This window comes from Grampus griseus (genome assembly GCF_964374135.1).
Source record: "Grampus griseus genome assembly, chromosome: 4".
In the NCBI taxonomy this organism is placed as follows: domain Eukaryota; kingdom Metazoa; phylum Chordata; class Mammalia; order Artiodactyla; family Delphinidae; genus Grampus; species Grampus griseus.
In genome coordinates this window covers 32180861-32204158 of record NC_138997.1, presented here as the reverse complement: position 1 = coordinate 32204158, position 23298 = coordinate 32180861, and the positions used below count along the sequence as shown (strand labels likewise).

At 42.4% G+C, this 23298-nt stretch overlaps 1 protein-coding gene across 1 annotated transcript in view; it reads left to right on the top strand.

Annotated features, from left to right (window-relative positions):
• RNF175 (ring finger protein 175) overlaps nucleotides 1–22811 on the top strand; it is a gene marked incomplete at its 3' end in the record, with an annotated part of 75624 nt that extends 52813 nt beyond the window's left edge. Inside the window, 6 exon segments of the mRNA XM_082653399.1 lie at nucleotides 3333–3453; nucleotides 7819–7949; nucleotides 11188–11289; nucleotides 22697–22698; nucleotides 22701–22737; nucleotides 22739–22811. Coding sequence (XP_082509525.1) covers nucleotides 3333–3453; nucleotides 7819–7949; nucleotides 11188–11289; nucleotides 22697–22698; nucleotides 22701–22737; nucleotides 22739–22811 — 466 coding nt within the window.
• Between the last annotated feature and the right edge of the window lie 487 nt (nucleotides 22812–23298).

The following is a 23298-nucleotide window of genomic DNA, read 5'->3' as shown; positions in this document are numbered from 1 at the left end:
TTGTTTCTGGTATCCATGAAATTCCTTTTGCTGGGAGCAGTTAGGAAAAGAGGAAACTGAGTACTGAAACTTTCACTGAAAGAGAGGTGAAGAGATAAAAAAAAGAAAGTCTAAGGAGAAATAAAGGAAATTGGGATAATAATATCTATGACTCAGAACCGTGCTCCCATTGCGAAGATGGTTGCTGAGATGTGCTACGGGTGAGGGTCTCACAGGCAGAGCTGAGGCTGTGTAATCAACCTATGTCCTAGAAAGGGAATGTAAGACATACTGCACAGCCATGGAAAACATGTCAAATGAAAAATTTCCTGGAAGATCTGTCACATCAAGGTTACTCTAAATCTCTAGGACCTTAACAGAAATTCAGAGGCAGAGGCCTGCAACTCTTAACTCATAAAATAAGGAAGACAGGGCTTCCCTGGTGGCGCAGTGGTTAAGAATCCACCTGCCAACGTAGGTGACACGGGTTCGAGCCCTGGTCCAGGAAGATCCCACATGCCGTGGAGCAACTAAGCCCGTGCACCACAACTACTGAGCCTGTGCTCTAGAGCCCGCGAGCCACAACTACTGAGCCCACATGCCACAACTACTGAAGCCTGCACACCTAAAGCCTATGTTCTGCAACAAGAGAAGCCACCGCAATGAGAAGCCCGTGCACCGCAACGAAGAGTAGCCCCAGCTCGCTGCAACTAGAAAAAGCCCGCGTGCAGCAATGAAGACCCAACACAGCCAAAAATAAAATAAATTTTAAAAACTACTTTAAAAAAAATAATAATAAATAAATAAAATAAGGAAGACAATCAGATGGAGAGCCAGCCCTGGGAGGAAGGGCTCTTTCTATGGCAACATAGCAATCTGATTTTATAAGTATTTCATGAAACTTTCAGAGCGGGAACTCCTACCATTCTCTAGCAGGAAAGGGATAGAAAATAACTGTACAGATCTATTATTATTAGTTTAAGCTATAGAAAGACACGGATTTATTTTTTCAGCATACTGTCTGTATTACTTTAATGAATGTAAAAGTATTCATAAGGACTTTTATGAAGTTACTTGGGAATAGAGTTGCCCCAAGATTATTATCCATATAATTTTAAGATCCTTAACCAGGAATTCTCCTATAGTGAGGCATTCAAAGAATCTAACCCTTCAGATGGGAAGGAACGATTTTTTTCACTACTAATTTTTGTTGAGCATTATGGTATTAAGATTCTTTTCTGTGGAACCACGAGTTCATTGCTACACTTTTTATCAATTAGATTATAAATACGTGCTCCCCTGGGTATGGAGGGAAAGTCATCTTCATTCTTTCTCACTGCCCCAATTCTCAAATATTGAAAGGATGAAACCACCTGCTGTGTTGGAATTCCTGGTTCGCATTACCAAAAGATGGCTGCCCTCTAGGTCTACACAGCTCTCTGCCTTCACCATTTCCTCCTCAAATTAAGAGTACAAAAACTGCCAGAAGAAGGTTCCAGAGACAGATTTCCCAACGCCTCTCCTCTCTCCACTTCCTTCCCAACTCAGTCAGACCCACCTACATCCATTGCTAGTATTTGAGACTGTTTACAGAGATAGCACATCAAAAGTGCAATGATTAAGATCCAGACATTACATTAGAAGCTAATCATTTACTTTCTTTTTGAATTTTTTTTAATACAGCAGGTTCTTATTAGTTATCTATTTTATATGTATTAGTATATATAGGTCAATCCCAATCTCCCAATTCATCCCACCACCACCAATCCCCCCCTGCCCCCGCTTTCCCCCCTTGGTGTCCATACGTTTGTTCTCTACATCTGTGTCTCTATTTCTGCCTTGCAAAACTGTTCATCTGAACCATTTTTCTAGATTCCACATATATGCATTAATGTACAATATTTGTTTTTCTCTTTCTGACTTACTTCACTCTGTATGACAGTCTCTAGGTCCATCCACGTCTCTACAAATGACCCAATGGAATATTACTTATGGCTGAGTAATATTCCATTGTATATATGTAACATATCTTCTTTATCCATTCTTCTGTCAATGGCCATTTAGGTTGCTTCCATGACCTGGCTATTGTAAAGAGTGTTGCAATGAACACTGGGGTGCATGTGTCTTTTTAAATTATGGTTTTCTCTGGGTATATGCCCAGTAGTGGAATTGTTGGGTCATATGGTAGTCCTATTTTCAGTTTTTTAAGGAACCTCCATACTGTTCTCCATAGTGCCTGTATCAATTTACATTCCCACCAACAGTGCGTGAGGGTTCCCTTTTCTCCACACCCTCTCCAGCATTTGTTGTTTGTAGATTTTCTGATGATGCCCGTTCTAACTGGTGTGAGGTGATATAATCATTTACTTTTTAAAGAAACATTTACCTTTAAAAAAGAAATAGGGGTTGTCATAGAGAATCCTAGTGCATTTGAAATACGATCCAACTTGCAAAAAGATTTTTTTTATTAACACACGGCAACCACGGCATAGCAGCAAAGGGCATCAAAATTTGCGCTTGATTCCTGGTTTCATTTTGTACCAATTGTCATGTTAAGCAAATCACTTTTTCTAAGTCTCCGTTTTTTCAAAGGTAAATTGGGGATAATAATATCTATCTCAAATATTTTTAGGAAAGATAAAGTATTTGAAAGCATTCTGTAAAATCTAAGTTTGATAGCAGGGATTCTCAACCCTAGCTGCTGCCCCGACCTCACCCCAGGCCACTTAAATTAGAGCCCCTGAAAGTGGACTCGTGTATCAGTATATGTTTAAATCTCCCCCAGGTGATTCCAATCTACAATTAGGGCTGAGAATCATTGGACTATTAAAGAGGTTCCTAATGTTAGTGGACCACTGCAATCACCTGGTGTCTGGAGAGCCTCCAAAAATATTGCTGCACAGGCCCCACCCCCAGAAAGCCTGATGTAATTGGCCCAGGGTGCAGCCTGGGGATGGAGGTTTTTACAAGCTGCCCAGGTTTTTCTACACGCAGCCAAGCTTGAGAACTGCTGGTTAGAGTTGGCTTGTCTCAGCACTGCAGTCCTAAGAAGCCTCTAAACATTCTCAATAATGACTTTGTCCACTTAGCCCTGAGTAGTAAAATTTGAATGGAATTGAGAGAATTTTAAATTCTTTCATTAAAAAAAAATTAAACAAATAAGTGGGGGGAAATACCACCAAGGCTCTGTTAGATACCATGGCAGGAAATACTGGGTTGGCCAAAAAGTTCGTTTGGGGTTTTTGACCAATCCAAATGAACTTTTTGGCCAACCCAATACTTTCCAAGCTGCAGCCCTCACCCATCCCCACAAATGCCACATCCTTACATCCCTTCACTGTTGTTCTCAATAGAATCAAGGCTAGAGATTCCATGGATTTTGGCATCATGCCCTCGTTCTATGGCCTCTACTATGGAGTAATGAGGATAGACTTTGCAGAGATCTGCTCAGTTTACATGGCTTCTACTATAGGGGAAGCGTTGCTTTCATTCTTTGAAATCATTTATGGTACATGGAAAAATGGTCTCATCTTACACATTTGCATCCATTTTCAAAAATAGATAAGTCTTTTTTGGTTCTGTCAGCCCAGCTGCTCCCTGGATTCTCCTGGCGTCAGATTATCTGAAAGTAACCATGTCTAGCATACTCCAATTGTCAACATATAAAGGATTAGTAAAAAATCAGCAATAACAAAAACACTTGATCTCTGCTAATGCAAATAAAAGTCATATTTTATGCACATAAAACACTTTAGAATCAACCAATGCCTCATCATAAAGATATGATGTTATCATTATCATTATACAGCAGTTATCATTATACAGCATTTAAAGAAGTAGAAGACAAAAATAGTGTGCTAAATGTATTCTAACTGTAATATTCTTCCCTGGAATTTAAAAAAATCCCTAGTAGTTTTTTTTTTTAACTCTCTTAAAATTAAAACTCAGAATGGACATACTTTCTGGTTAGATGGATTCCAGATTCAGATATTAGGAGTATCCATCTGTGTCTAACACATGCACATCTCTTAAAAACTTGCATACCAAGGGCTCCAGGGAAGACCCAGTGGTTTCAGAAATTCCACATCTCTGCCCTCTACCAGTCTTTTGGTACACAGCCAGATGTAAAATGGAAAAACCAGTGTGAGTGGCAAGAGAAGAGTGAACTTCTGGACTGCTCTTCTCCCTCTCTTTATGGGACAGGACTGAGTAAACAAGACCTTGACTTCACCCCCCCGTCTCTGTAGGCTCCATCTTACTCTTTTCCTAGAGCCTGGAATCCAACTTCTATAGTGAAATTCTGGAATTGCCCTGCCATGTGTAATCTTTGAGACAACTGCCTTTCTTATAAGGTTTAAGGTGAACACAGGAGGGAGCATTTTTGCTCCTACTTTCTCCAACAAAAACCAGAGCCATCCCCCCTCTAAAAAATTCCCAAAGCTTCTTGTGCTTGTTTAGGGACAGGAGAGGAAGAGAAGAGTTGTATGTCCTCTGTTCGCCAGTGAACCAGGAAGAAGAGACTTAACCTGGCAAGACAACCAAGTCTTTAAGCACCAACATCCTGGAGATTTCTCACCTGACCCAACCCCACCAGTCTTCAACATCTTGTCATCTCCTGTCATCCTCTTTCCAACCACCAGAGACATAAAAACCCCTGCCTCGAGCCATTGGTACAGCCATCTGTGACTTAAACTGATGGTGTGTGTGTGTGTGTGTGTGTGCGTGCATGCACACTTGTGACAGAGGTAAAGAGGAAGCAAAGGATGAGCACTCTCCATTCTCACCCCAGCGCCCAAGCCCCACACTAATTGTCAGACTCTGGGAGTGGAGCCAGTGCATCTGCTTTGTTTTAAAAGCTCCCTAGGAAAAGGAATGAGCTATTAAGCCATGCCAAACTTGGATGAATTGTAAATATATATTGCTAAGTGAAAGAAGCCAGCCTGAAAAGGCTACATACTACACGACTCCACTTCTATGACAATTTGAAAAAGGTACAGCTATGGAGACGCTAAAGAGATCTGTGGTTGCCAGGGGGTTAGGGAGGGAGCAGGGTTGAATGTGTGAAGCACAGGTTATTTGTTAGGGTGGTGAAGTTATTCTGTGTGATACTCTAATGGTGAATACATGACACTATGCATTTGTCAAAATCAACAGTATTTTATAGTGGAAAGGGTAAACCTTAATGTATGCAAATCTTAAGAAATCATTTAGGATGTCAGGGAATGCCAGGATAGAATGTAGACTGTGACAAAAGAGTTCAACTGTATTACAAATGTATGAAATAACCTCACTGAAGGGGGTGGGGGGAAAGTGCTGACCTAAGTCACTTTGAAATGAGTGGAGATCTAAGATTAAAAGCAAAAGGAAATATACATAAGCACTGTATGCTAGTTCATAAAGTAGTTTCCCTCAGGGCTATGGGTTAACTATTTTGATACCACTATACAGGTCTGGAATTGGACTACCAGGTAAATGGAAGACCGATTGTGGGAGCTACATTTCTTACTCTCAGAAGCTTACATACAAGCAAGGAGAAAAGGCTAGAATTATCTATGTAGTAATGGATGAGTCAAAGACATCAATCTGAACTCATGTTTAGCTTAATGTATCTTAATGTAGATGATACATATAGAAATATTTATAGATATGTGTATACACATGGGTTAGTATATACAGACATATTTCCTTGCTCTGTCAGCTACGAAGCCCTAGAAGAAATGACACCTCAGTAGCATTGAGCACACCGAGTACCCAGATCTTGGTTTCTAATACCATTCTATAATAAGAGGAAGCAGTGCTTCTTGGAAAAATGACTGACTCTGATCTTGGCAGGGAATATACAATATGAGCCTGGAGTATCTTGTAGTGTCAGAAAGTAAGGAAGTGCTCAAAAAAAACCCCACACAAGAAAAAACTCACAATGATGGGGATATGTCAAAGAGACACAGAAGCCAACTGAAAGAGAGCCCAATGGCCAAAGCTGAAACAATTTGAGCAACACAATGGTAGGTAGTAGTAGTAGTAATAGTATTGGGTTATAACTCAAAGTATAGAATAAATATCCATGAGTCCATAGTGACATAAATAAATGATTGGATAGATAAATAAATTAAATAAATAAATAAATAGAGGAGAATAGACAAATCTCCTATGCAGAAGAATTCCACATAATTTATGTAGATACTCCACCCTTAAGAAGCTTGTGTGGTTAAATGCTATGTGTCAACTTGACTAGGCTCTGGCGTCCAGTTGTTTGATCAAACACCAGTCTACGTGTTGCTTTGAATGTATTTTGTAGATATGATTAACTTTAAGGGAAAGAAAATACACTTGAAAATATGGATGGGTCTTAGCTAATCAGTCGAAGGCCTTAAGGGCAAAAACTGAAGTTTCCCTGAGAAGAAGGAATACTGCCTTAAGTCTGAAATAACTCTTTGCAGAGTTTACAGCCTGCTAGTCTGCCCTCCAGGTTTCAGACTTCCCAGCCCCGAGTCTTTAAAATGAGTCTCTCTCTCTCTCCCTCCCTCCCTCCCTCTCTCTCTCTCTCTTTCTCTCTCTCTCCACACACACACACACACTCATGCATATCCTATCAGTTCCATTTCTCTGGAGAACGCTGACTAACACAGAGGTGGAGCATAACTTATAACTTCCCACTCCTTAAGTGTGGGCTGCTCATAGTGATGACGACTTCCTTCCAAAGAGTACAGTATAAAAAGAAGTAAAAGAACGAGTAGCTTTATAGTGGAGAAATTTGACAACCACTACCTCAAGCTAGGTGATCTAGGTCAACATCAACAGGGACGTCATGTTGACGGCATGTACCCTTGCTACGGTGTGGTAGGAATGGCACTTCACCTCTGTTATCTTCCTCCCTAAAACCATAACCCCAGCGGAACCAAGAGAAGAAACATCAGCTAAATTCCAAGTGAAGGACATTCTACAAAATACCTGCCTCCAAAACTCTCAAAGTCAGAAGGAAACCAAAGTCTGAGAAACTGCCAAAGCTGAGAGGAGCCCAAGGAGACACGATAATTAATGGTATCCTAGGTGGGGTTTTGAAACAAAATAAGGACATTAAGGGAAAACCAAGTAATCTGAATAAACTATACACTTTATTTCATAATAAGGTATCAATGTTGGCTCATTAATTGTGACAAATGTACCATACTGATGTAAGATGTCACTGATAGGGGAAACTTGGTATGGGAACTCTGTACTATCTTCGTATCTTTAAGTTTAAAGCTATTATAAAATACATATTTTATTTTTAAAGGAGCTTCTGAGACATTCTAATGTGCTGCTGATGTTGAGAATCACTCCTCATCCGCAGCCCTGGGGAGACGCAGTGTCTTAAATTAGGGTTCCAGATGCATTGCCTTCTAATGGGATTAGTCTGTGTGCTCCGTATAATCACTTGGGATTATATTAAAATTTTAATTATATTAAAATTAATTAAAAGATACATAGATGCCTGGGTTTACTCCAGATCTATGAATCAGAGTCTCCAGGAAAATAAAGGGAAGGGTCAGGCTCTGGGTGAACTTAAAAAGCTTCCCGTGTGAGTCTGCACTTACAGCTCTGGATAAAAACTCTTCCTCTCAAAGGATTCCTTGGTGGGGAGGTTAGGTAGTTACAATTAGCGATGTGCTTTGGGTCCATTTGGGGTGCCGTGGGGTTTTGCCTAGAAACCTTTACCCCACAGTAGCATTGTCCCTATGGGAAAAAGTGTTTCAAGTTCTAAACCACCAGAGAAACAGTAAAGACTATGTTCCCAAGCCTGGCAGTGGCTTCCCTGTGTTCCGAGAATGGTGTTGCTCTGTGCCTTTCCCCCAACAGTTCTATAGAGTCAGTGGGATGCCCACCAGAAGCTCGTCAGACGACATCGGTGCCGCCTGTGGGCAGATCACCGTGGTGCTCAATGAAGAAGGACTCACTGAAAACACCTACCAGCTTTCGTGCAAGCGTGTGTATCCTTTCCATGGGAGACCCTTTGGTCTTTATCAAGCCAGTGCCAGGAGGCAGTTTTCAGATAATCTGTGTCAGGCATGGGAGATAGCCAGTCAGGGAAGACTGTCTCATCACTTCCCTCCTCCTTCCTTTTCTCCCCTTAACCCCACCCTCTGCCTTGCTTAACGCTCATCCCCAAACCCCAAGCCTTTATCCTCCCATCCGTCTTCTTTTTGAGACTTTCTGGCAATCCCTGCTGAATAATGAGCTGCTCTTAATTAGCAGGAGGTGAACCTCCTCCTCCAGTAATTTCTTTTTCAAAAAGGAATCTTCATGCCACACAGACAGGAGGGCTGCAGCATCTGTGCAGAGGCTGGCTGGGAAAGCTGGTGAAGCTATAAGCAAACAGGTAGCCAAGAAGGACAAGAGAGAGAAAGGGTTGGGGAGTGAAAAACAGAGTGAAGTTTCAGGTGCAGGGAGGAACTCAGGACTCTCCAGGTGGAGCCCGTGTCTGAGTCTCACAGGAACAAGAACGACAAAGCGGTATTCTTTGCCTGGAAATAATCCTTAGGAACCTGCTTGTGTCAACAGTGGTGATGGGGGAAGCCAAGTATCAGCTTTGGTCTTGAAAAGAGGATAAGGTCACAGGCAGCAGGACACTTTAAGTTACACAAGGAGGGACCAAAACGTGAGCACCCAATTCTTGGACTATTTGGTTCCTCTGCCTATGGGCTGTACCCCAAATTGCTATCTACTGGCTGAGGAATCTTTAGGTATTAGGGACCAGACCAGCCTGGGCCTGGAAACCAGCATCCTCTGGGACTCCAGTAACCGTGAGGAAGATCTCCACTGTGCTGAAAGATACTGAGGTCAAGAACCCAGCAGCCTGCCCTGCCTGAGCAAGTAACTCTGGATACCAGAGTTGTGTTTGCGTTGGCCAACAATCAGTATTTTAATTCTTTTCTTAAGAGAGGGAAGAGAAGGCATCATTTATCTTTATTTTATAGTACAATATCAATTTTATAATATTGCTATGCACTCAGTCGGTTCAAAGCTCTGGCATTATGAGGTGGTTAAACCATCTGTCTTTTGCCTCTGGAGCCCACCTAACTCAATCAGTAATGCCCTAGATGTGCAGCACTCATGATTTGATTCTGTTTAACCTGGACAGATTCCATTTATTCAATCCTGAGAGTCAAAAACTGGACCAGGGCTTCCCTCGTGGCGCAGTGGTTGAGAGTCCGCCTGCCGATGCAGGGAACACGGGCTCGTGCCCAGGTCCGGGAGGATCCCACATGCCTCGGAGCGGCTGGGCCCGTGAGCCATGGCCGCTGAGCCTGCGCGTACGGAGCCTGTGCTCCGCAATGGAAGAGGCCACAACAGTGAGAGGCCCGCGTACCGCAAAACTAAACTGGACCAAATGCATCTGAAATGTATTATTCCAACATTTAAGTTTTAACATTTTAAGGTGAGAAACACAAAGATACCCCATGTGGAAGTCTATGTGGTTTCTCAGTGTGATACCTTTCCCAAAAAACTATCATTCTTAGTAGAAATTTTCCAAGTCTGGTCCTAGTTTTAAATATGAATTACTTTTCAAATGTTGGAACAGAGCCCTTTCTGCCATTTGCAAGTGGAAGTATTTTCTCTCTCTTCACCTTTAAAAGCCCTTAGGGATTGTTGTACACGTGTGCATATGTAATCGAAAATGTAGTCACCTTTAAATTTGCTTTGCAGGGAGTATTATTAAAGGCCCATTTTAGCATGAGTCATATTAACAAGGAGTGGGCAAACCGGAATCATATTAACAAGGGGGCGGGAATCTGAGTCTTGCTCTGCGGCAATTCTGCCAGTGTGGAAGCTTTGCAGATGAGATTTTGAAGATGAGAGAATATTAAAGAGGAGATGGACATTTCGATGATCGTTCGATGACCCCTGAACTCCATATCTATGTGGAAGATGGGGCTGTACTCCAGCCCTTTTGAATGAAGAGCTGTATGGGTTTTGACTCAGAATCTTTGTTATAATACACTGTATGTTAACCCAAGCATGTTGCAAAAGTGACCCCAACGCCAAGAACGTAAAAGAGTGGGAACCCTTAGTTGCACACAGATCTAATATTGAGGAATCATCTACATGGCCTTGACTTGCCTCCGCCTTCATATCCTCCGTCTGTTAGAGAGGGAACATCATTTTTGTTCACACAGGTGTGTAGCAGGCCAGACAGAACATCGTGTGATCTTGATCCAGAAGGCCACACTGGGATCAACAACTGTAGAAATAAATCAACATGATGGATCTCATTGTAGTTAATCATTTACCCAAATCTATAAGCTGTGGAACCTGGGGGAAATACATTTGCAAAAGTAATCGGTTTTGAATGATTCATTCAAATACTTTTCAATAAATAGGCACTTAGGCACTGCTTAATGTGCTGAGCACAGAGATGAATGAGTCATGGTCCCACAGGTAACATATTGCCCAGGAGAGACATGTAAATACACAGAAAGTCATGACACAGAGTGACTTGTGCTCTGTTAAGACTCCGTCCCTGGTGCTGCAGAAAAACATACAGTTCACTGGCAACTTTGGGGCCAAAGGGTCAAACTTTCTGGACAAGGGGTTGTATACAACTGAATCTGTAAATGCCTAGAGTTTTAGATGTTCATTATAGGTTTATATTCTATTAAAAATAACTGGCCCCTTATCAGTAATAAAAAGTTGAGAAAAAACTTATGAAGCTAACAGAAATATTTGTACATATTCTTGACCACAAATAATTTAAATTTGTCTAGCGCCTAAGACAAGTCTGGTTACATACATAGTAGGTAGTGAGTAGGTGCACAAAAAGCTGAATGGAGAGATGCTACGGTAAACACAGAAAAATGCATGATAAGCGAGACAGAGAAATACAATGATATGTTTACATAAGACATTTCTGTAAAAAAGCATGTCCACATTCTTTATGTAACTTAATCACAAGAATCGAGTGAGGTAAGAACACATAAGGCCAAGAAGATCAGTAAATTCCTCAGGGTCATAAGCTATTGCAGCTCTGACTCCAGGCTCCTCTGGGACTTGGTGGTTCCCTTGTCCTGCAGAATCTCCCTAAGAGAGTGATGGACACAACTGAGTCATAACCGAGAGCAATTCCCACATCCACCACTCCACCCTACAGGTGGGGTCACTTCTATTACATCATCATGAAGCAGACCTTGCCCTTTAATATCCAGAAGCTTCCCTAAAAAGATCCCTAAGCTTTCATGAATTCTGCATCCGAGGTTGGTGTATTGTTGGTAAAAAGCAGACGTGCCCTTACAGCAAAGAGAAGGTCGATTTGAAGAGGATGATCAATAACCTGTATCCTTTTTTATAAAGTTATGAAATATTATCTCAAATTTTTTTCTGGTGATGTATTCTTTAAACTTTCCTTATCTTCATTATAGGTACAGCAGAAAACGTTCTGTTCTCCCTAACCACCTATTTCACAACAATTTTCTGGTTTCTTTTCTCCCCTGTGCCTACATTACCATTCTAGTTAGGAAGTTAAATGCCAAAAAAGATACATTTTACTCTTTATATTCCACATATTCCACTATTAGGGCTTTAGTGGAAATGTGATGGGACATTGCAAAAGATAGGTGAATATATGGAAGGATAAGATAGGTAGGTAGGTAGGTAGGTAGGTAGATAGACAGACAGACAGACAGACAGATAGATAGATAGAGATATAGATAGATAGGCAAAGAGATAGAGAGATGATAGGTAACAGGTGGATGGGACGAGTGGGTGGGGAGACAAATAGATTAGAATTGAGGGCTTCCCTGGTGGCGCAGTGGTTGAGAGTCTGCCTGCCGATGCAGGGGACACGGGTTCGTGCCCCGGTCCGGGAGGATCCCACGTGCCGCGGAGCAGCTGTGCCCGTGAGCCATGGCCGCTGAGCCTGCGCGTCCGGAGCCTGTGCTCCGCAACGGGAGAGGCCGCAACAGTGAGAGGCACGCGTACCGCAAAAAAAAAAAAAAAAGAATTGAAATTGTAAAGGCCCCAAATGTGAGCTAGAATAGAAAAGTATGTTGAAGGTGTACCAAATTGTTTTATTTCCAGACATGAGTAGGGGTTTTTCCCCCTGAATTTTGGCTTTTTTAATTCCTTGCTACAGCTCATCTTTTCTTAGGCTAACCTAAGTAATAATAATATTGAAAGGAGTGAAGACCTACTACAGATTTGCTCGACAAATGGCAGCAAAAGGATTTTTATAGACAGCAGGGATCCCCAACTGAATAAACCCAAATCTCCTTAAGGTCACAGGAAGGGAATGTCCCCACCCAGAGCTGACTACAAAGACTTAGCCCTCAACCCCTCACTGGCCCAAGACCATAGTGTATATCTTCCAGGGGCGTAAATGGAACTAAAACATATCCCCCCTTAAGCAGAAGAGCACTGAAGGGATGGTTTCCGCCTGCCAAGTACTCGCTCTTCTCCTAAGTGACAGCCTTACTCTTCCTTCTGAGTTCCAGTCACCTGCATTCACAGTGCTAAAGGAGACCCCCACCCTGCTCCCTGCCCCGCTGACTCTTCAAACCCTAAGTGTTTAGTTTGAACCGGCAGCGCTGGCAGCAACGCCCCCATCTCTGGGGACTGCAAACCAAGGAAGGACTTGCAAGCAGGGCAGTGGAGGAGGCAGCGTGCGTGGGCCCCTGGATCTCGGAGCCACACGCAAACAACAGAGAGCACCCCCTGCGGCCACCAGCTCCCTTCCCAGACCTGGCCTTCCTCGCAGAGTCCGTGCGAGGCACGCACAGGCAAGGCTGAAGGCCTGTCATGTGCCTTCCTCTCCTCCACTCATGCTAACACGAGTCCAGAACAGCTTTTGGTTAATAACTTACTTATGAAACTGCAGTCCATAAATCTTTGTTATAAAATTGGCGATATGATCATAAATGTCACCTTAACAATCATTTAAATAACAAAGGACAATTGGTTTCTCTGAGAGAAAGAAATGGTCTTGAGAGAAGAAACTTTTGAATACTACATGTACTCTTTTATTTTTCCCTATGAGATACAGAACTTTATTTCTGAATGTAACATCCTAACAACAATCGTCATTCTTCTAAGGCGGCTAAAGAAATACATGTACTCTTTATTGAGACTCAGTGTAAGATAAAAGCTACATGTGACAAATCTGCCTTTCTGTGTGGAACATTGCTAACAGAGATAGAAGGTATTAATTAAGTTCCCTTAGTACAATTTATCAAAGATACCAGGATAACATACGTATTATCTATGAACTAATGTTTTTCTTTGAGATATGCAATGAGTTCTCTCTGATGAGCTGAAGGCAGGAGAGCCCAGAGCTGTTTTTGCTCACTACGGTAGTTCCCATTATTCTTCGTTTTCCACTGTAACCATTCCCCACTTTCCTCTTTTTTTTAGTAAGTGACCCTTGCCTTTTATTCTTGTTTGGGATTATGATATTTGGGGAATTTAACGTGGATGGATTCGATTTATTTTTGGAAATTGGGTGTAGTGTAAATAACAATCACTATTTCTGCTACATGGCTGTAGGTAGAGCAACCTACTTAACTGAGATTCATCTCGGAGCGCACACACTTTTTTTTTTTTTTTAACATCTTTATTGGAGTATAACTGCTTTACAATGGTGTGTTACTTTCTGCTTTATAACAAAGTGAATCAGTTATACATATACATATATCCCTATATCTCTTCCCTCTTGCGTCTCCCTCCCTCCCACCCTCCCTATCCCACCCCTCTAGGTGGTTACAAAGCACCGAGCTGATCTCCCTGTGCTATGCGGCTGCTTCCCACCAGCTATCTATTTTACGTTTGGTAGGGTATATATGTGCATGCCACTCTCTCACTTTGTCCCAGCTTACCCTTCCCCCTCCCCATATCCTCAAGTCCATTCTCTAGTAGGTCTGCATCTTTATTCCCATATTGCCCCTACGTTCTTCATGACCATTTTTTGGTTTGTTTTTTAGATTCCATATATATATGTTAGCATACAGTACTTGTTTTCCTCTTTCTAACTTACTTCACTCTGTATGACAGACTCTAGGTCCATCCACCTCACTACAAATAACTCAATTTCCTTTCCTTTTATGGAGGAGTAACATTCCATTGTATATATGTGCCACATCTTCTTTATCCATTCACCTCTTGATGGACACTTAGGTTGCTTCAATATCTTGGCTATTGTAAATAGAGCTGCAATGAACATTGTGGTACATGACTCTTTTTGAATTATGGTTTTCTCAGGGTATATGCCCAGTAGTGGGATTGCTGGGTCGTGCAGTAGTTCTATTTTTAGTTTTCTAAGGAACCTCCATACTGTTCTCCATAGTGGCTGTATCAATTTACATTCCCACCAACAGTGCAAGAGGGTTCCCTTTTCTCCACAACCTCTCCAGCATTTCTTGTTTGTAGATTTTTTGATGATGGCCATTCTGACTGGTGTGCGGTGATACCTCATTGAAGTTTTGATTTGTATTTCTCGAATAATTAGTGATCTTGAGCATTCTTTCATGTGTTTGTTGGCAATCTGTACATCTTCTTTGGAGAAATGTCTATTTAGGTCTTCTGTCCATTTTTGGATTGGGTTGTTTGTTTTTTTGATATTGAGCTGCATGAGCTGCTTGTAAATTTTGGAGATTAATCCTTCATCAGTTGCTTCATTTGCAAATATTTTCTCCCATTCTGAGGGTTTTGTTGTTTTTTTTTTTTGTCTTGTTTATGGTTTCCTTTGCTGCGCCGAAGCTTTTAAGTTGCATTAGGTTCCATTTATTTATTTTTGTTTTCATTTCTCCAGGAGATGGGTCAAAAAGGATCTTGCTGTGATTTATGTCATAGAGTGTTCTACCTATGTTTTCCTCTAAGAGTTTGAAAGTGTCTGACCTAACATTTCAGTCTTTAATCCATTTTGAGTTTATTTTTGTGTATGGTGTTAGGAAGTGTTCTAATTTCATTCTTTTACATGTAGCTGTCCAGTTTTCCCAACATCGCTTATTGAATACGCTGTCTTTTCTCCATTGTATATTCTTGCTTCCTTTATGAAAGATAAGATGATCATATGTGCGTGGGTTTATCTCTGGGCCTTCTATCCTGTTCCATTGATCTATATTTTAGTTTTTGTGCCAGTACCATACTGTCTTGATTACTGTAGCTTTGTAGTATAGTCTGAAGTCCAAGAGCCTGATTCCTCCACCTCCGTTTTTCGTTCTCAAGATTTCTTTGGCTATTCAGGGTCTTTTGTGTTTCCATACAAATTGTGAAATTTTTTGTTCTAGTTTTGTGAAAAATGCCAGTGGGAATTTGATAGGGATTGCATTGAATCTGTAGATTGCTTTGGGTAGTATAGTCATTTTCACAATGTTGATTCTTCCAATCCAAGAACATGGTATGTCTCTCCATCTATTTGTATCATCTTTAATTTCTTTCATCAGTGTCTTATAGTTTTCTGCATACAGGTCTTTTGTCTCCTTAGGTAGGTTTATTCCTAGGTATTTTATACTTTTGTTGCAGTGGTAAATGGGAGTGTTTCCTTAAATTCTCTTTCAGATTTCTTATCATTAGTATATAAGAATGCAAGAGATTTCTGTGCATTAATTTTGTAAACTGCTACTTTACCAAATTCATTGTTTAGCGCTAGTAGTTTTCTGGTAGCATCTTTAGGATTCTCTATGTATAGTATCATGTCATCTGCAAACAGTGACAGCTTTACTTCTCCTTTTCCAATTTGGATTTCTTTTTCTTCTCTGATTGATGTGGCTAAAACTTCCAAAACTATGTTGAATAATAGTGGTGAGAGTGGGCAAACTTGTCTTGCTCCAGATCCTAGTGGAAATGGTTTTAGTTTTTCACCATTGAGGACGATATTGGTAGTGGGTTTGTCATATGTGGCCTTTATTATGTTGAGGAAAGTTTCCTCTATGCCTACTTTCTGGAGGGTTTTTTAATCATAAATCGGTTTTGAATTTTGTCAAAAGCTTTCTCTGCATCTATTGAGATGATCATATGGCTTTTCTCCTGAAATTTGTTAATATTGTGTAGCACATTGATATTGAAGAATGCTTGCATTCCTGGGATAAACCCCACTTGATCATAATGTATGATCCTTTTAGTGTGCTGTTGGATTCTGTTTGCTAGTGTTTTGTTGAGGATTTTTGTATCTATTTTCATCAGTGATGTTGGCCTGTAGTTTTCTTTCTTTGTGACATCTTTGTCTGCTTTCGGTATCAGAGTGATAGTGGCCTCGTAGAATGAGTTTGGGAGTGTTCCTCCCTCTGCTCTATTTTGGAAGAGTTTGATAAGGATAGGTGTTAGCTCTTCTCTAAGCGTTTGATAGAATTCGCCTGTGAAGCCATCTGGTCTGGGCTTTTGTTTGTTGGAAGATTTTTAATTTCAATTTCAGTGCTTGTGATTGGTCTGTTCATATTTTCTATTTCTTCCTGGTTCAGTCTCAGAAGGTTGTGCATTTCTAAGAATTTGTCTATTTCTTCCAGGTTATCCATTTTATTGGCATAGAGTTGCTTGTAGTAATCTCTCGTGATCCTTTGCATTTCTGCAGTGTCAGTTGTTACTTCTCCTTTTTCATTTCTAATTCTATTGATTTGACTCATCTCCCTTTTTTTCTTGATAAGTGTGGCTAATTGTTTATCAATTTTGTTTATCTTCTCAAAGAACTAGCTTTTAGTTTTATCAATCTTTGCTATCGTTTCCTTCATTTCTTTTTCATTTATTTCTGATCTGATCTTTATGATTTCTTTCCTTCTGCTAACTTTGGGTTTTTTTTGTTCTTCTTTCTCTAATTGCTTTAGGTTCAAGGTTAGGTTGTTTTTTTGAGATGTTTCATGTTTCTTAGGTTGGCTTGTTTAGCTATACACTTCCCTCTTAGTACTGATTTTGCTGCATCCCATAGCTTTTGGGTCGTTTTGTTTTCATTGTCATTTGTTTCTAGGTATTTTTTCCTTTCCTCTTTGATTTCTTCAGTGATCTCTTGGTTATTGAGTAGTGTGTTGTTTAGCCTCCATGTGTTTGTATTTCTTACAGATTTTTTCCTGTAATTGATATCTAGTCTCATACCACTGTGGTTGGAAAAGATACTTGATACAATTTCAATTTTCTTAAATTTACCAAGGCTTGACTTGTGACCCAACATATGACCTATCCTGGAGAATGTTCCATGAGCACTTGAGAAGAATGTGTATTCTGTTGTTTTTGGATGGAATGTCCTATAAATATCAATTAAGTCCATCTTATTTAATGTATCATTTAAAGCTTGTGTTTCCTTTTTTATTTTCATTTTGGATGATATGTCCATTGGTGAAAGTGGGGTGTTAAAGTCCCCTACTATGATTGTGTTACTGTCGATTTCCCCTTTTATGGCTGCTTGTATTTGTCTTATGTATTGAGGTGCTCCTATGTTGGGTGCATAAATATTTACAATTGTTATATCTTCTTCTTGGATCGATCCCTTGATCATTATGTAGTGTCCTTCTTTGTCTCTTCTAATAGTCTTTGTTTAAAGTCTATTTTGTCTGATATGAGAATTGCTATTCCAGCTTTCTTTTGCTTTCCATTTGCATGGAATATCTTTTTCCATCCCCACACTTTCAGTCTGTATGTGTCCCTAGGTCTGTAGTGGGTCTCTTGTAGACAGCATATATAAGGGTCTTGTTTTTGTATCCATTCAGCCAGTCTGTGTCTTTTGGTGGGAGCATTTAAGCCATTTACATTTAAGGTAATTATCGATATGTATGTTCCTATTCCCATTTTCTTAATTGTTTTGGGTTTGTTATTGTAGGTCTTTTCCTTCTCTTGTGTTTCCTGCCTAGAGAAGTTCCTTTAGCATTTGTTGTAAAGCTAGTTTGGTGGTGCTGAATTCTCTTAGCTTTTGCTTGTCTGTAAATCGTTTAATTTCCATCAAATCTGAATGAGATCCTTGATGGTTAGAGTAATCTTGGTTGTAGGTTTTTCTCCTTCATCACTTTAAGTATGCTCTGCCACTCCCTTCTGGCTTGCAGAGTTTCTGCTGAAAAATCAGCTGTTAACCTTATGGGGGTTCCCTTATGTGTTATTGTTGTGTTTCCCTTTCTGTTTTTAATATTTCTTCTTTGTATTTAATTTTTGATAGTTTGATTAATATGTATCTTGGCGTGTTTCTCCTTGGATTTATCCTGTATGGGACTCTCTGTGCTTCCTGGACTTGATTAACTATTTCCTTTCCCATGTTAGGGAAGTTTTCAACTATAATCTCTTCAAATGTTTTCTCAGTCCCTTTGTTTTTCTCTTCTCCTCTGGGACCCCTATAAATCGAATGTTCCCTTGTTTAATGTTGTCCCAGAGTTCTCTGAGCCTGTCCTCAGTTCTTTTCATTCTTTTTTCTTTATTCTGCTCTGCAGTAGTTATTTCCACTATTTTATCTTCCAGGTCACTTATTCATTCTTCTGCCTCAGTTATTTTGCTATTGATCTCTTCTAGAGAATTTTTAATTTCATTTATTGTGTTGTTCATCTCTGTTTGTTTGCTCTTTGGTTCTTCCAGGTCGTTGTTAAATGTTTCTTGTATTTCCAAGATTTTGGATCATCTTTACTATTCTATTTCCAAGATTTTGGATCATCTTTACTATAATTATTCTGAATTCTTTTTCAGGTAGACTGCCTATTTCCTCTTCATTTGTTAGGTCTGGTGGGGTTTTGCCTTGCTCCTTCATCTGCTGTGTCATTCTCTGTCTTCTCATTTTGCTGAACTTACTGTGTTTGGGGTCTCCTTTTCACAGGCTGCAGGTTCGTATTTTCCATTGTTTTTGGTGTCTGTCCCCAGTGGCTAAGGTTGGTTCAGTGGGTTGTGTAGGCTTCCTGATGGAGGGGACTAGTGCCTGTGTTCTGGTGGATGAGGCTGGATCTTGTCTTTCTGGTGTTCAGATCCACATCTGGTGGTGCATTTTGTGGTGTCTGTGGCCTTATTATGATTTTAGGCAGCCTCTGTGCTAATGGATGGGGTTGTGTTCCTATCTTCTAGTAGTTTGGCAAAGGGTGTTCAGTACTGGAGCTTGCTGGTCATTGAGTGGAGCTGGGTCTTGGCATTGAGATGGAGATCTCTGGGAGATTTTTGCCGTTTGATATTACATGGAGCTGGGAGGTCTCTTGTGGACCAGTGTCCTGAACTTGGCTCTGCCACCTGAGAGGCACAGCCCTGATGCCTGGCTGGAGCACCAAGAGCCTGTCATCCATATGGCTCAGAATAAAAGTGAGAAAAAAAGAAAAAAGAAAACAAAAAAAAATAAAGTTATTAAAATAAAAAATATTATTAAGAAAAAAAAATTTTTAAGCAATAAAAAAAAGAAAGAAAAAACGGACAGGCAGAACCCTAGGACAAATGGTAAAAGCAAAGCTATACAGACAAAATCACACACAGAAGCATACACATACTCACTCACAAAAAGAGATAAAGGGGGAAAAATATATTTATCGTTGCTCCCAAAGTCCACCTACACAATTTAGGATGATTCGTTGTCTATTCAGGTATTCCACAGACGCAGAGTACATCAAATTGATTGTGGAGATTTAATCCACTGCTCCTGAGGCTGCTGAGAGAGATTTCCCTTTCTCTTCTTTGTTCGCACAGCTCCTGGGGTTCAGCTTTGGATTTGGACCCGCCTCTTTGTGTAGGTCGTATGAGAACATCTGTTCTTCGCTCAGACAGGACGGGGTTAAAGGAGCAGCTGATTCAGGGGCTGTGGCTCACTAAGGCGGGGGGGGGGGGGGGGGGGGGAGGAGGGTACGGAATGCAGGGCTAGCCTGCGGCAGCAGAGCCCAACATGATGTTGCAACAGCCTGAGGCGCGCCGTGCATCCTCCCAGGGAAGTTGTCCCTGGATCACGGGACCCTGGAAGTGGTGGGCTGCACAGGCTCCCAGGACGGGAGGTGTGGATACTGACCAGCTACACAGGCTTCTTGGTAGCTTAGCGTCCCATGCCCATCTCTGGGGTCCGCGCTGATAGCCACGGCTCGCGCCCGCCTCTGGAGCTCCTTTAAGCAGTGCTCTTAATCCCCTCTCCTCGCGCACCAGGAAACAAAGAGGCAAGAAAAAGTCTCTTGCCTCTTCTGCAGCTCCAGAGTTTTTCCCGGACTCCCTCCTGGCTAGCTGTGGCGGACTAGCCCCCTTCAGGCTGTGTTCACACAGCCAAACCCAGTTCTCTCCCTGTAATCCGACCTCCGAAGCCCGAGCCTCAGCTCCCAGCCCCCACCCGTCCCAGTGGGTGAGCAGACAAGCCTCTCGGGCTGGTGAGTGCTGGTCGGCACCAATCCTTTGTGCGGGAATCTCTCCACTTTGCCCTCTGCACCCCCGTTGCTGCGCTGTCCTCCGTGGCTCTGAAGCTTCCCCTCCACCACCCGCAGTCTCCACCCACGAAGGAGCTTCCTAGTGTGTGGACACCTTTCCTCCTTCACAGCTCCCTCCCCCTGGTGCAGGTCCCGTCCCTATTCTTTGTCTCTGTTTTTTCTTTTTTCTTTTGCCCTACCCAAGTACATGGGGAGCTTCTTGCCTTCTGGGAGGTCTGAGGTCTTCTGCCAGCGTTCTGTAGGTGTTCTGTAGGAGTTGCTCCACATGTAGACGTATTTCTGATGTATTTGTGGGGAGGAAGGTGATCTCTACGTCTTACTCTTCCACCGTCTTGAAGCTCCTCAAAACATATTTCTCTAAAACTCTGAAGCAATTCTTTTGTTGCCCAGATTATGTAAATAATTTGCTAGGCAAAGTTCCAGTGGTATTAACACCTGCTTCTTCCGATGTGTACCTAGTAGTAAATCTTGTTTTGTAATTTGGAGGCATGTGTTAAGGCCAACAAGCAACAAAATTTCGCCTGCCCCACCGGCTGCGGTGGGGGACGGGGGTCAGAGGGCCTAGAGAATTTTTAATTTCATTGAGGCTGGATCTTGTCTTTCTGGTGGGCAGTTCCATGTCTGGTGGTGTGTTTTGGGGTGTCTGTGACCTTATTATGATTTTAGGCAGCCTCTCTGCTAATGAGTGGGGTTGTGTTTCTGTCTTGCTAATTGTGTGGCATAGGGTGTCCAGCACCATAGTGCTGGTCGTTAAGTGAAGCTGGGTGCTGGTGTTGAGATGGAGATCTCTGGGAGATTTTCTCCGTTTGATATTATGTGGAGCTGGTAGGTCTCTTGTGGACGAATGTCCTGAACTTGGCTCTGCCACCTGAGAGGCACAGCCCTGATGCCTGGGTGGAGCACCAAGAGCCTGTCATCCACATGGCTCAGAATAAAAGGGAGAAAAAGAAAGAAGATAAAAGGAAATTAAATTTAAGTTATTAAAATAAAAATTATTTTAAAAAAAATTTAAGTAATAAAAAAGAAAGAAGAGAGCAACCAAACCAAAAAACAAATCTACCAATGATAAGTGCTAAAACTATACTAAAAAAAAAAAAAAAAAAAAAAAGACGGACAGACCGAACCCTAGGACAAATGGTAAAAGCAAAGCTATACAAATTCACACACAGAAGCATACACATGCACACTCACAAAAAGAGCAAAAGGGAAAATATATGTATATCGTTGCTCCCAAAGTCCACCTCCTCAATTTGGGATGATTCGCTGTCTATTCAGGTATTCCACTGATGCAGGTACATCAAGTTGATTGTGGAGATTTAATCCGCTGCTTCTGAGGCTGCTGGGAGGGATTTCCCTTTCTCTGTCCACACAGCTCCTGGGGTTCAGCTTTGGATTTGGACCCGCCTCTGTGTGTAGGTCGTCTGAGGGCGTCTGTTCTTTGTTCAGACAGGACGGGGTTAAGGGAGCAGCTGCTTCAGGGGCTCTGGCTCACTCAGTCCGGGGGGATGGAGGGGTACGGATGCGGGGCAACCCTGCGGCAGCAGAGCCCAGCATGATGTGGCAACAGCCTGAGGCGCGCCGTGCGTCCTCCCGGGGAAGTTGTCCCTGGATCCCGGGACCCTGGCAGTGGCGGGCTGCACAGGCTTCCGGGAGGGGAGGTGTGGAGAGTGACCTGTACTCGCACAGAGACTTCTTGGTGGCGGCAGCAGCAGCCTTAGCGTCTCATGCCCATCTCTGGGGTCCTCGCTGATAGCCGCGGCTCACGCCCGTCTCTGGAGCTCCCTTAAGCGGAGCTCTTAATCCCCTCTCCTCGCGCACCAGGAAACAAAGAGGAAAGAAAAAGTCTCTTGCCTCTTCCGCAGCTCCAGACTTTTTCCCGGACTCCCTCCCGGCTAGCCATGGTGCACTAGCCCCTTCAGGCTGTGTTCACGCCGCCAACCCCACTGACCTCCGAAGCCCGAGCCTCAGCACGCAGCCCCGCCCGCCCCGGCGGGTGAGCAGACAAGCCTCTCGGGCTGGTGAGTGCCGGTCGGCACCGATCCTCTGTGCGGGAATCTTCCTGCTTTGCCCTCCGCACCCCTGTTGCTGCGCTCTCCTCCACGGCTGCGAAGCTCCCCCCTCCGCCTCCCGCAGTCTCCGCCCGCGAAGGGTCTCCTGTGGAGACCTTTCCTCCTTCACAGCTCCCTCCCACTGGTGCAGGTTCCGTCCCTATCCTTTTGTCTCTGCTTTTTCTTTTTTCTTTTGCCCTACCCAGCTACATGGGGAGTTTCTTGCCTTTTGGGAGGTCTGAGGTCTTCTGCCAGCATTCAGTAGGTGTTCTGTAAGAGTTGTTCCACATGTATATCTATTTCTGATGTATGTGTGGGGAGAAGGTGATCTCCACATCTTACTCTTCCGCCATCTTGAAGCTCCTCCACACACACTTTTTATATGGACAAATCCTGGACTGGTTATCTGGTGGCCTGGCAACCCGTGGTGATAGGAATCTTCCAAGGCATTAATTATTCACTAGGTCTGGAATAGCATGGTACACCTACCCCAGAAGCAATGTATTGCATGTTGAAATATTTTCTAATCCTTAATCGTACATTTAATATTGACATTCTTTTCTAATTTTTTATTATTATTATTATTATTTGCGATACGTGGGCCTCTCACTGCTGTGGCCTCTCCCGTTGCGGAGCAACAGGCTCCGGACGCGCAGGCTCAGTGGCCATGGCTCACGGGCCCAGCCGCTCCGCGGCATGTGGGATCTTCCCGGACCGGGGCACGAACCCGTGCCCCCTGCATCAGCAGGAGGACTCTCAACCACTGCGCCACCAGGGAAGCCCTTCTTTTCTAATTTTAGAGATGACCCCAAGAATTTAGAGAACTGAATAACAACTGGCACTTTGTCTTGTGTAAAGAATTTAAAGAGAAGCTGAGCAATGGAATAAACAAATAAAGCGTGCTTTGCATCCTTCCGATTACAATCGTTTTCTAATCATCGCATCTGACACATTTGGTACAA